Genomic DNA, 13,973 nt, shown 5'->3' on the forward strand with positions numbered 1-13,973 from the left:
GTTAGGTGGGCTTGTAGATTCAGTTGTGTCTGAATGACGCATACCCCTGGGTGGGATTCCTGAGTGGACTTTTGTTTCGTTTTTATCATTTAATAAACGTAGGGCTACCAGGCCCTTAACTATAAACGCCTGTCTGGTGTGGGCTCACTACATGAAAACGCATCTACCACTGAGCTGAACAATCCCCCCATGCCACACTCTTCAGATCCTTTTTATTACTAGACCCCTCAGGGTGAGACTTGTTCAGCTTGTATACAAGACTAGGAACGTGGACACACCCAGCAATGTGTTGTGTTAGAGATGAATGACGTCTGAACAGTCTATACAGGTGGAGGTGTGTTATGTTACTAGAAATCCCTTGTCAACCTCCTCCTTCTCCCTCGCCTCACCCTCCTCCTAGAATCTGTAAGGACGTTATATGAGACCAGGCAGAGTAACCTCTTCCCTCACGTCTGGTCTTCATAGAATAAGAAGTTGGATTCTGCCAGTGCCGTGTTTCCAGGTTCTCCTCCAGAATCTTCTGTGATCGGACTCTTCACATTTTCTATAAATATTTTCAGCTCTCTTCATTGTCGGGAAGTACAAACGATCTGATTGGAGGATGTATGGCCAGACCTAACATGGTGAGACCCCCACCAATCATTCTTCTGACTGATTTTTTTATTTTTTTATTTATTTTTTGTTGCATTTCAAAGGGAAAGTACATGACGAGAGTAGCCAGATACCTTACTACCCAATACCTTACCTTACTACCCAATACCTTACTACCCAATACCTTACCTTACTGCCCAATACCTTACTACCCAATACCTTACCTTACTGCCCAATACCTTACTACCCAATGCCCAAACATGCTTTTACACTTACCTTACTAATACGATATATAAAAAAGACACTGACACCTGCTGGAAGAAAATGGTCTGTCCGGCCTCTATTAACAAAAAACAAATTTTACTTTATTCAAGATTTTAACCTTTATCACACATAACCATTATTATGACTATGTATCTAAACCAACCAACTATCCAGCTTATTAGTTGCAGATCCCTGACGACCACTATTATTTGAGCCAGAAGTCCCATTTTGTTGGCATTCGTCCCCAGCTGCCAACTCGCCTCGGGGACTTGCCAACCGACCCCGGACCCCCAACTTATTAACCCGTCAGTCTGGCCAACCGCCAGCCTAACCGTGATGGGTCCTAACTTTCTCAATACCTCAACTTAACTGGGTAACTGTTGTATCCGCCGTCAAGGAACATCCGCCAACCCTTCAGTAACCAAGACACTACCGAGCCACCCTACCCACCCCTATATAGGGCGGGCGGAGGAACTTCTCTCCTATCCTGCTGACTCCGGACTGCTGACCTAAAGACCTCCCCTTACCACTAGAAGACCTATACTCCACCCATCATAGCATTACTCCAATAAGGTAAGTTCCTATGTTACTAACCACACCTCTAACAATTTCATAGTTAGCCCTTGTACACACGGTCCGACATTCTGACAACCAAATCCGTTGGATTTTGTCCGACGGATTTTGTCCGAAACTGTTGCATACACACGGTCGGACAAAGTTGTTGGGAAATCCGATCGTTCAGAGTGTGATGATGTTCGTTCGTTACGACGGGATTACGTTCAGGCTAGTAGCCAATAGCTTTGGTGTAGGAATTTGATCCGAGCATGCGTGGCACTTTGTCCGATCGGAATTCTCTACACATGATCGGAGTATGTACGATCGGAGCATTTTGTCGGAAAATTTTACGGACAAGTTGGAAAACTTGGTCCGTCAGATACTCAGACGGAAACAGTCTGATGGAGACCACACACAGTCGGATTATCCGACAAAACGGTCCGATAGGACACATTCCGTCGAAATCTCCGACTGTGTGTACAGGGGCTAAGACTTGCACCCTGTCATTTCTGCACTCTACCTACACTATGTTGCAGCTACGTGCATGTCTGAGCAAATGTCAGATAATAGAAGGATCCAACAAAATAGTGAATCGCAGCAACATGGCAACAAACAAGTGACACCGAGATCTCCATTTAGCCAATGCAAGGATTAGGCTGTGACATACTTATGCCGCGCACACACGATTGGAAATTCTGCCAGCAAAAGTCCGATGAGAGCTTTTGGTTGGAAAAATGCGACCGTGTATATGCTCCATCTGACTTTTGCTGGTGGGATTCCAGCCTGGTAAAATAAGAGCAGGTTCTCAATTTAAGTTTCGATCGTCTGTACCAATTTCGAGGTGCAAAAACTCCTACGCATGCTCGGAAACATTTTGACGCATGCTCAGTGGCATTGAACTTCTTTCTCTCGGCTCGTCATAGTATTCTATGTCACCGCATTCTTGGCGGTCGAAAGTTCCGAGAACTTTTGTGTGACTGGGTGTATGCAAGCCAAGCTTGAGCGGGATTCCGTCTGAAAAACTGACTGCCTTCTTATAGCTCTTTTACAGGCGGTGGCCCGGTCTTCTGTCGCCGCCGCCGCCTTCCGTTCTTCTTCTTCTTCTTCTTCTCCTTCTTCTCCTGGAGATGTTGACTCGACGCTCTCTCCGGCCACAATGCCAGGGACGCACTGCGCGGCCATTTATATAGGGACAAGGGGCGGTGTCACATGGCTTTATGTCACATGGGTTGGTCACATGGGTTGATGTCACATGGGGACTATGACATCGTAAGGGGGCGGGGTCACCATGTGACACCAACCCATGTGACATAAAGCCATGTGACACCGCCCCTTGTCCCTATATAACTGGCCGCGCAGTGCGTCCCTGGCATTGTGGCCAGAGAGAGCGTTGAGTCAACATCTCCTGGAGAAGAAGGAGAAGAAGAAGAAGAACGGAAGGCGGCGGCAGCGACAGAAGACCGGGCCACCGCCTGTAAAAGAGCTATAAGAAGGCGCGGTGGCCCAGCAGAAGAACCGAAGAGGGGGACAAGACCCCCGAAGTCGGGAGAAGAGGCCGGCGGCGAGGAAGAAAGCCGGACTCCTCCGCTAGCAAAAGAGCTACAAGAAGATAGCGGAGGAGTCCGGCGAGAAGACCCCCGAAGACGGAAGACCCCCGGAGCTTTGCAATAAAGTATTTTATCTTGTGTGTTGTGTTTTTTACTTTTATTTTACAGGTGAATGGGTAGGGGTACATTGTACCCCATACTCATTCACATAGGGTGGGGGGCCGGTATCCTTATTAAAGGGGGCTCCCGGATTCCGATAAGCCCCCCGCCCGCAGACCCCGACAACCAACGGCCAGGGTTGTCGGGAAGAGGCCCTTGTCCTCATCAACATGGGGACAAGGTGCTTTGGGGTGGTACGGCTCAGGAGGGGGGGCGCTCGCTCGCCCCCCTTTCCTGGCCGGCCGGGTAGCGTGCTCGGACAAGGGTCTGCTGTGGACTTGGGGGGAACCCCCACTCCGATTTTTTTCGGCGTTGGGGTTCCCCTTTAAGTCCATACCAGGCGACGGGGCCAGCGACGTCTCCTTCGCGGGCCCCGCCTACCTGGAGACGTGCTCGAAATGAGCCGACTTTCCTCCGCGTGTGTGGGCGAGTCCGTTCATTTCAAAAGTAGGGAGGATAGTACGGCGGACTTAGTACGCCGTATTAGTCCGCTGAAAAAGTGGTGTGTGTGGGCAAGTAGCCCGTTCGGAAAGTCCGACGGACAGTCTGGCGGAAAGTACGCCAGACTAAGTACGTCATACAGTTTGACCGTGTGTACGCGGCATTCCAGTGTAAATTTTCTGTCCCCTCAAAATAAATTAACACACAGCCATTAATGTCTAAACCGCTGGCAACAAAAGTCAGTACACCCCTAAGTGAAAATGTCCAAATTGGGCCCAAAGTGTTTAATATTTTGTGTGGCCACCATTATTTTCCAGCACTGCCTTAACCCTCTTGGGCATGGAGGTCACCAGGTTGTCACTGGAGTCCTCTTCTCCTCCTCCATGAGGACATCACGGAGCTGGTGGATGTTGGAGACCTTGCGCTCCTCCACCTTCCATTTGAGGATGTCCCACAGATGATCAATAGGGTTTAGGTCTGGAGACATGCTTGGCCAGTCCATCACCTTCTTTAGCAAGGCAGTGGTCATCTTGGAGGTGTGTTTGGGATGGTTATCATGTTGGAATACTGCCCTGCGGCCCAGTCTTCGAAGGGAGAGGATCATGCTCTGCTTCAGCCATTTTCCCTCCCCGGTGTCATGTGACTCATTAGTATTACAAGATCGCAGGTGTGAATGGGGAGCAGGTGTGGTAAATTTGGTGTTATCGCTCTCACTCTCTCTTACTGGTCACTTTTGTGAGATACTGTATATAGGATATTTAAATCTGAGATAGAATTGAAACAGGAAGCATGGATGAGGCACTGTCATTCAGACCCCTAATGCAGGTGGCCAGACACTATAGCTGGCTTCTGTGTTCTTCACCTATAGCAGCCCCCTTTCCCAAATGGCTAGCAGACCTACCGGTACTCGGTTGCCCCCAGGATTTATACACAATGCTATAGTGCCTGGCTACCACGCCAGGGCAGGCATGAACTGAGCAAAGCAAACAGGTACTTGTGTTTGGCACACAGGCAAGATTCTGAATATTAGTTCCTCCAGCTGGTCGATGGTAACAGTTCTACAAAGTAGGTGAAACATAAGCCCGACAGGGTGATCCAGCTCTCTAGTATTCTACAGGGTGTCAGGAATATGTCTGGACAAAAACAAAAAGAAAGAGTCATGTCCGCCCTAGTGTGATTCAGCTTGATGACACAATAAAATCACTTCAATGGTTACACTCACATCTTGACAGAAGACAATTCCTTTAAATATAGCGCCTGGGGGGTTCCCTTAATGTACCTGTCAAGTGGAGCAACTGTAGCATGTATAGAACATGATGCAGCAAAACTGAAGTATCTGATGAAAAAAAAGTCAAATCCTATTTAAAATGACTTTCGGTTACATTTGCCGACAACCGGCTAACAAAAAAAATAAACAGAAAAACTGCATGGGGTCCAACCCAGTCCATAAAAGGAAACTGAAACCTTCTTAAAACAAGGGGGGCCCCTAGATCCTGGCCTCCCTATATGAATGGGTATCGGGTACATCGTACCCCTACCCATTCACCAAAAAAGTGTCAAAATTTTAAAACCACAAGAAATTGTTTTTGACAAGTTCTTTATTAAAAAAAAAAAATAAAGAAAGAAATATTGTCTCTCGATATAAATCTATCATTAATCGTGCCCCCTGTCGGACCCGGAAAATAGAAAATAAAAAAAAAGCTCCATCTCGTGGGAGGCTTGCTGTTGTATGCACACTCTTCACTTTCTCAGTTCTTATATAGGCAAGGGGCCGGGCCTTCTTCTGATGTCACGTGATATCACATGACGCTCCTTAACAACCAGCAAGGTGTTTATCGGGGCCAAAACCCGGTGAAGAACCTGCAAATTTGAGTGTTTGGTGAACAGACAAATGTTTGGCCCAAACTCGGGCCGAACCGTTCGCCTATCCCTACTGGAGAGTATTTCATGTGCTGAACTGATCTTCTTTCAAAATGTGAGTGTAATAGTTGAAGTAGTTTTATTGTGTCATCATTAACCACTTGGGATCCGCGCTATTGCCAAATGACGGCATTAGCGCGGACCTACTTTTCCGGGACTACGTCTATTGACGTCGTCCCGTGCACGAGCGGCCTGCGCGCCCCCTGAGGGGTGCGCGCGGCGCGCTCTGTGATCGGCGAGTCCATGAGACTCGCCTGATCACGATCCGTGCAAGGGGTCGATCCCGACCCCTTATCACGTGATCAGCTGTCAGCCAATGACAGCTGATCAGGTGATATAACGGAGCCGGTAATCGGCTAGTTTTCCTCCTCGCGCTGACACCGCGAGGAGAAAAAAAAAAAGCCGATCACCGGCGGCCGTGATCGGGACATCAGTCCCGATCACGGCCAGCAATGCAAGCGCCCACCTGCCCCCTGTCAGTGCCCACCTGCCCCCTGCAGTGCCACCCTAATAAAAAGTAAGTGCCCCCCGTCAGTGCCACCCAGCAGTGCCCACAGTGCCACCCAGCAGTGCCCACAGTGCCACCCAGCAGTGCCACCCACAGTACCACCCAGCAGTGCCACCCACAGTGCCACCCACAGTGCCCACAATCTGCCTCAAAGGTGCTGCACCCCAGTGCCGCCCATCAGTGCCCAGCAGTGCCGCCCATCAGTGCCCAGCAGTGCCCAGCAGTGCCACCTATCAGAGCCACCTATCAGTGCCCATCAGTCCCATCTATCAGTGGTACCTATCAGTGCCCATCCGTGCCACCCATCCGTGCCACCCATCCGTGCCACCCATCCGTGCCATCTTATCTGTGCCCATCTTTGCCCATCAGTGCCGCCTTATCTGTGCCCATCGGTGCCGCCTTATCTGTGCCTATTAGTGCCGCCTTAACTGTGCCTATCAGTGCCCACCAGTGCAGCCTATCAGTGCCCACCAATGCAGCCTATCAGTGCCCACCAATGCAGCCCATCAGTGCCCACCAATGCAGCCTATCAGTGCCGCCTCATCAGCGCACTTCAATGAAGGAGAAAAATGACCCGTTTGCTAAATTTTAGAACAAACTATTAAAACATGATTTATTTATTTATTGTTTTGCATCTTTTTTTGTTTGTTTAGCAAAAAATAAAACTCCGAGCTGTAACTAAATACCACCAAAAGAAAGCTCTATTTGTGGGAAAAAAATGATAAAAATTTCATTTGGGTACAGTGTTGTATGCCCACGCAATTGTCATTCAAAGTGCATCAGCGCTGAAAGCTGAAAATTGGTCTGGGACTGAGTGGGGTTTAAGTGCCCAGTAAGCAAGTGGTTAAAGCTGAATCACACTAGGGCAGATGTGTGCTCTCTTTCCTTTTATTTTTGTCAAGGGTGTCAGGGTGTCCAAAGTCAAAAGGCAGGCAGAGTTCAGAGAATAGTAAATATCCGATCCAAGGTTGTCAACCAGGTAATCCAATCTAGCAGGTTAGGCAAACAGGTAGATTGATCAGCTATTACACACGCTATCACAAGCATGAGACTGCAGTCTTGGCTGGCTTAAATAAAGTTTGGTTTTTCACCCAGAGACTGGCCACAATCTATCATCTTTCAAGAGGACAGACAGACAGACAGACAAGGAGAATGCCATAGCCCCCAGAACGTATAAACAATGCTACAAAAAACAGAAAGTTTCCCGCAGGGGTTTTTTTTAGAAGCAGAGAATTTATATAGAAATGGTTGATGTAAAGCAGGGGTCTCCAAACTGTGGCCTGAGGGCCAGATGTGGCCCTTTGCTAGCCTTTATCTGGCCCTTGGGCCCTATTCCTCCCACTGACACCAATGATGGGATATTATTCCTCCTATAACAGGGACACTACTCCTACTCCTATTGACCACCAACCCTGGGGCCATATTTGTTCTCACTCATGCCAAGCCCGTGACATTTTCTGCCCCTGCTGGCCACATTCCGGGCCCTCCTAAAAGTCTGGAGGACAATAAACTGGCCCTTTGTTTGAAAAGCTTGGAGACCCCTGATGTAAAGAATCATTTATTTTACAGACAATAATAATTACAAATGAACAATTAATGAATCACCCATATAGGTGGTGCGACACAAAAAACAAACATGGAACATCACTCATAGCATAAGAACACCCTATGTACAAGCATGGTTTGCCAGTTGTATTTATAACATATGTATCCACGTGAAAAACCCCGATGCATTTCGACCCTTGCAATTTCCGGTCTCTTCAGGGGGATTTATATTCTAGGAAAATATCAAAATATCCAATTAAAGACATTGGGCAGTATAAAAAAATTAAGGTATAGCATTTCAAATTGAGCAAAATTCTATCTCCATACACATAGAGGTATAGTTACCAATGGGTGGATGAAGACATAAGGATGTATCGCACAAACCAGCATTGCAGGATTGTAGTTGTCCAGAGATCCCATCGCTGCCGCACGTCCCCCTTGTCCTCCGGGTGGGCGCATAGTCCACCGAGCTTGCTGGGAGCCACGTTCTTGGACCCGGAGAGGAGGATGGGGGATGAAGCACCTGCAGATGGACATGCAGAGACTTTTTGTGAGTGGTCATTAGTTAATGTTAGGGGAATGTCTAGAAGTGCTTGGCAGCTGTAAGCTGGTTGTTACCTGGTCAATGATGGATTCATATTACAGGAAAATTAAGTTATACATTTCACTTTTACACCTTTTACTGCCCCATCATCAGTCACCCCACATCATGCACTTTCACTTCACTAATCGCATCACTACACCCCATCCCCCACCCACCTTCTTTTCACTGCTAGCCAACACCTCTTATAACCAATCCAATTAACGAATAAACTATGCCATGTTTTGTATAACTTAATTTTACTATAATATGAATCCAATCAGAGGAGCCCTTCATGGTTTCTTGCACCAGGGCCTTTAGGTTTCTAGTTACTCCTCTGGTCTGGATGATGACTACATCATTTGGATGCTTCCACAATCCTCCTGTATTTCATGGGATATCTTCTTTTAGGGTTCCATGCATGGGGCTTATGGTTAGAATACAAAATTTCTCTGTCTTATAAATATTATTTCATGTGTTCATGAGGAATAATATATTCTCCTTTCTCTCATAAAGACGTTAGAAAGACGTTAGAAAAGAAATACAGAGGATATATGAAAGAGATGTTCCAGAGGATTCCAGAATATAATTCCCAAATGAATGAGGATGTTCATCTACAGAAAAGATTCACTAAGTTATTGATGATAAAGGGACCTCAGAATAAAGAGGGAAAAAAAGAAGAAACTAGTTCAAGCAGAAAACATCTACAGATCATGAACAAAATATCTCCAACCACAATCCAGGCCCTCTTTGACCCTGATGAAGATGGTTTGATCCCTAAGATTGTGGTGTTAGAAGGCCCGGCCGGGATTGGAAAAACAATGACCTCCAAGAAGATCATGCTGGACTGGGCCTCTGGGGATCTCTACCGAGACAAGTTTGACTTTGTGTTTTATCTGAGCTGTAGAGAAATCAACACCATCCCTGGAGACATAAGCCTTGTGGAACTTTTATCCAGAACTTGCAGACTGCAGTGTTCAGATGACCTGGTGTCTATTCTGAAGGATCCTGGAAGTCAGAGAAAACTTCTCACCATAGTTGATGGGTTTGATGAACTGAGGTGGACTCTGGAGGAGAAATCTGAGGGTTGTCTTGACATTTCTATGGAAACCCACAAAGAAATAATTCTCCAAAGCTTGCTCAGGAGACATGTTCTCCCAGAATCTTCTCTGATCATCACCACAAGATCACTGGCCATGGAGAAACTTAACACATTCATCGATGATTCTCGCAATGTGGAAATCCAGGGATTTACAAGGGACGATCGAGAGGAATATGTCCATAAATTCTATGGAAATAAAGAAGATGCAGACAAGGTTCTGAGTATAATAAAAGACAATGACGTTGTGTACACCATGTGTGCCGTCCCCATTACATGCTGGATTGTCTGCACTGTAATGACACAAGAAATAAAAAAAGATTTGGGTTTAATTTGGTGTCGTACAACGACTTTAATTTACCTTCTCTACCTGGAGGTCTTACTATCCCATCACAGCAAGAAGGAGCAGTCTGTACACCGGAAACAAACCTGTCTGAAGAAGCTGTGTGCTCTGGCCAATCAGGGAGTTCTGAACCAACAAATCTTATTTGAGAAGAAAGATCTAGAAAGACATGGACTTTCTCTGGATGAGGTGGAGTCTGTATTTCTGAATGAGAACATCTTTCATTGGGACGTCCGTCACCAGACCTGCTACAGCTTCATCCACCTGAGTGTACAGGAGTTCCTTGCTGCTCTCTATTATGGGATGGATGATGGGTCTGGGTCTATGGAAGGTACTTCCCTCCCGGAGATCTGTACAGGGAAATCACTCCGGGACTTCAGTTTAGATTACTCACATTTAGCATTATCTGTACAATTCCTGTTTGGTCTCTTAAATGAAAATCAGGTGAAAACATTCTCAGAGGTCACAGGAATCCCCATCTCACTCCGAGCCAAACCTGCAATCATAGAATGGGTCATGAAGGACATTGATCAGACTTTCCCTACTCAGATCATCTTCTGTCTGTACGAGACTCAGGATGAGGACTTCATTAGGAGAGTCATGTCTCATTGTTCAGATTTGATCCTGTATGGATCACGTACTGGTCACTTGTGGATGGACAGTAATTATTCCAAGCAGCTGAGCTATTGCTTGAAGGCTTTGAAGAGAGAAAGTTTTCAGTCTTTATATTTTCTTTATCTCACTGTGGGTCCAGAGTTCCAGACAATTCTATCTCCATTCCTACACAAGTGTCGGTGGGTAAGGTAAGTGAGTGTGAGGATATCCTAACTGAATTAAGAGAACCTGCATACAGTATAATGGTGATTATCCATCATGTTCTCTATCTACCACACTTGTTAGAAGATATAGGAGCTCATGCTTTCCTCAGCCCTACGCCCTGGTTCACATTAGTGCAATTTTCCAGTGACCTGCAACATTCTGGCAACATGTAAAGTCACAGGTTAAGTGAAAACAAATATATTTTAATCAATGTTGTCATAGGCCTTCGCAAGGTGCCTGGACACACCCTAATCGCCCCCATGCCAGTCGTGTAGGTTGGCTGCATATGCCATGGCTGAGTGACTCTAATATCCTGTCAGAACCTAGCTGGCATGGCCCCTCCCCACTTAACCCTTCTGTTCAAACAGAATGCCTTGGTTTGCTCCTCCTCCTGCCCCTCTCCTGCTGTGTCCACCCACATTCCAAGCATTCCGGGCTAGCGAGCACTCCAGGGTAAAAGATTCAAATAGTCCAATAGCGCAACTGGTTTTTATTGCAAAAATATATGGTTTACTAGATATAAAATATTACTCAAATTAGCCTATGCCAGCACCTAGTAATTACAGCAGTGTGTCAATATTGTGTCAGCAGTGCCAGCCGCCTTCTCCCAACATGGAGGTTCAGCCACGCGTTCCACCAGCCAGAAACTCCATCACCAGTGACATCAGGAGCTACATAACCCCATCTCAACACATTTTGCCATCATAGCATCATCAGGGTCCACAGGGTGGGAGATTCAAAGCAACGTACAGGTACGTTGCTTTGCCCAGCCAAGCCATGCTGACGTATATATGCGTGAAGTGGTGAGCAAGTGGTTAATATTGAACTACACATAATGATGCACTGCTGAAACCCGTCCAAGCCAATAAAAAAAAAAATACAATTCATTTATATACAAATATAAAATATTTCTCAGGCGTTTAAAATCAAGTGTTATAAACATTGCACCAAAGATTTTGGATATCAATTATTTGCCCTCTCCAACCTTTTAAAAATGTTCAATAATATTGTGATATTATGTCCCTTCAATAGATTCTATGACCTTCCCAGTGTGTTTGCAGTTGCACCTCATATAGTATGTCCAGTGTTCAGCAGTGGTGCTTTCTGACATATTGCCCTCCTCCTGCCAGGTTGGGTGTGATCTGCTAGTCCTTCATTGGTGGAAAGAAATGGGTGTGTCCAGCCAATGAAGGGAAAGCTTTGTATTCAGTGATCCGGGTGATGGAAATAATGCCACAAGTGTGACATCATCATCCCAACATTAGATCGGCCAATTGCCTACAGAAGTAGGTGGAGATGGGGATGTCTGGACTGCATTTTATGTTTGGAACTAACGTGTTGTTCCCGAATTTTCCAGAAACTGTAGATGAATGGAAACCCCTGTGTAGGTATGTGGGAGATTCTGCATATACTGCCTCCTTTGTCTGGAGTGTGACTTCCAAGACCACTCATAGCCACCAATGAAAAGTCCTCATCGGGTCCAGTATGAGACTGCAGAGCCAGAAGAAAGGCAGCCAAGTGGAAGGGAAATGTTGGTTGTTACATTGTTATTCTTGTTGTCAGAGGTCGTATATTCTTGGTGGTAATTATTATCTCATTATTCTGGTTTAGATTTGAGGATTGTACTATCTCCAGTAAAGAGTGTCTGGGAGAGAGCAAAGCAGAAGACGAAGAAGAGTCCTCCTCTTCAGGAGATAAAATGGATTCTGCTAATCTTTCCTTTCTGATGAACCCGGAGAGTAAAATCCAGATATTATAGTAAGAGAAATCTGTGATCCTGCAGTGATGGGGAAATGTGATGTCTTCAGGGGTGGATTGACAACTCTTGGGGCCCCCGGGCAACAGGAGATTATGGGGCCCCCGGGCAATAGGAAGTTATGGGGCCCCACAGTATACACAAACACAATCACACAGTATACACAGACATGTTTCTATTGGCTGAGAAAGTACTGGAGAGGTAGGGGCAGCTATAATCTCAGGATTTTTAGACCAAAAGGATGTCGGTAAGGGACATTTCAGAGACAGATGAAATGTCCCTGGTTTTACTGAGGCTGGCAACCCTGATGGGGCCCCCTAGTGGCTCGGGGCCCTCGGGCAGTGCCCGAGTTGCCGAATGGTCAGTCCGCCCCTGAATGTCCTGTGATTGTTTCCTTTCTCTCAGTGTTTCCTTCTATCTCTGGGTGTCCTCCATCCTCACCAATGTAGAATCTTCTATCACCTTTCCTCTTCTCATGCCTTCTCCTCTCTGAGGGAATCTTTCTCTTTGTAATCTCATCCATGGAATTTTGGGTTCCTCTTTGATTCCCTGCAAAGGTAAAGCATAATGGACTACTATGCATCGCATAGTAGTCCATTATGTGTCACTTACCTGACACAGGAGCCAGCGAAGTCACCGCTGTCCCCTGTAGACCGACGCATGTGCACGGGAGCCACCACTCGTGGCATATTGCCGTTGACAGCGGCGCGCTCAGTGCGCCTGCGCACCGCTGTCTACAGCGCATGCGCCGTAGACAGCGGTGCCTGTCTTTCGGCAAATATCTCCTAAACCTACACGGTAAAGATGTCACTTTAACAGTCAGTTGCAAGGTGATAACCTGGAACAGTTTATGACAGGAGCCATAATAGCCCCAATAGAGGCCTGAGGCAAATCACTTGTTACAGCCGTGTGCCCAAAAATGTTAGAACAGACAGGCATGTATGACACAGAACTTGCAAACTGTCCTGCCTCAGGAAACAGTCCCCACACATCAAGGCTCACCTGGAATACCGAGTAAATATGTGTCACTTTCCTCACCATCCAGAGCCGTAGACAGGGAGCCCGTAGAGAACATTAGCAATCAGGTAATAAAGGAGATAGGCCCACTCATTTCAGGGGCGGTAGCGACTCCAGCCCTGAGGCAGCCTCCCGGGGGCTGGTGAAGAACCGAACCGCCTCGCCGTCGATCACTCCCAGTTTCGCAGGGAAACTTTACTTTATGCCTCTGGATTTCATGACTGTCTTGACCGCGTCAAATGACCTGCACCACTTCTGGGTCTCCACTCTGTAGTCCGGGAACAGGAGCAGTTTGGTGTTCTGATAGGAGATCGCTCTCACCACCCACACTGCCCTTAGGAGCTCGTCCCGATCCCTGAAGTTTAATAGGCGTAGGAACATTGTGCAAGGAGGGGAACCCACTGGTCCTGCTGAGGTGGCACTTTGTGCACCCGTTCCACCGTGAAGTATGGAGATAGTTGGGCCGCTGGAAGCATGGTGCGCAGGAGTTCCTCCTCAAAAGTAGTCGGATTCGGTCCTTCGGCCCCCTCCGCCAGACCCACAATGCGCAAATTGTTCTGCCTGCTGCAGTTTTCAGCGTCCTCTGCACAAAATTCAAGGACTTTCACCTTGGTTTGTAGGGTCCGGATCGCCACCGCATGCTCCTCCACTGTGTCTTCCACCTGGCCGACCCTCTGTTCCGTGTCGCCAAGCCAAGCTCGGATTTTGTCGAGATCCTGTCTAATCAGGCCGACATCCATCTGGACAGCCTCCAGCTTACCCGTAAGAGCTGCCTGGCAGCCCGGTGTCGACGCCATAACCTCCGGTATGCGTGGGAGTGTGGGGGAAG

The 13,973-nt window shown here is 47.1% G+C and overlaps 1 protein-coding gene across 1 annotated transcript in view; it reads left to right on the forward strand.

The window, feature by feature from the left end:
• The first annotated feature begins 413 nt into the window (after positions 1-413).
• Positions 414-13,973, forward strand: part of LOC143962489 (NACHT, LRR and PYD domains-containing protein 12-like) — a 28,281-nt gene continuing 14,721 nt past the window's right edge. Inside the window, exons 1-3 of the mRNA XM_077471769.1 lie at positions 414-623; positions 8,627-10,355; positions 11,983-12,129. Of these exons, the coding sequence (XP_077327895.1) occupies positions 8,665-10,355; positions 11,983-12,129 (1,838 nt within the window). The 5' untranslated portion in view covers positions 414-623; positions 8,627-8,664. The remainder of the gene's footprint in view (positions 624-8,626; positions 10,356-11,982; positions 12,130-13,973) is intronic.

Source organism: Lithobates pipiens, unplaced genomic scaffold (assembly GCF_037356315.1).
Source record: "Lithobates pipiens isolate NorthernLeopardFrog02 unplaced genomic scaffold, aLitPip1_a1.2 Scaffold_8, whole genome shotgun sequence".
Classification (NCBI taxonomy): Eukaryota; Metazoa; Chordata; class Amphibia; order Anura; family Ranidae; genus Lithobates; species Lithobates pipiens.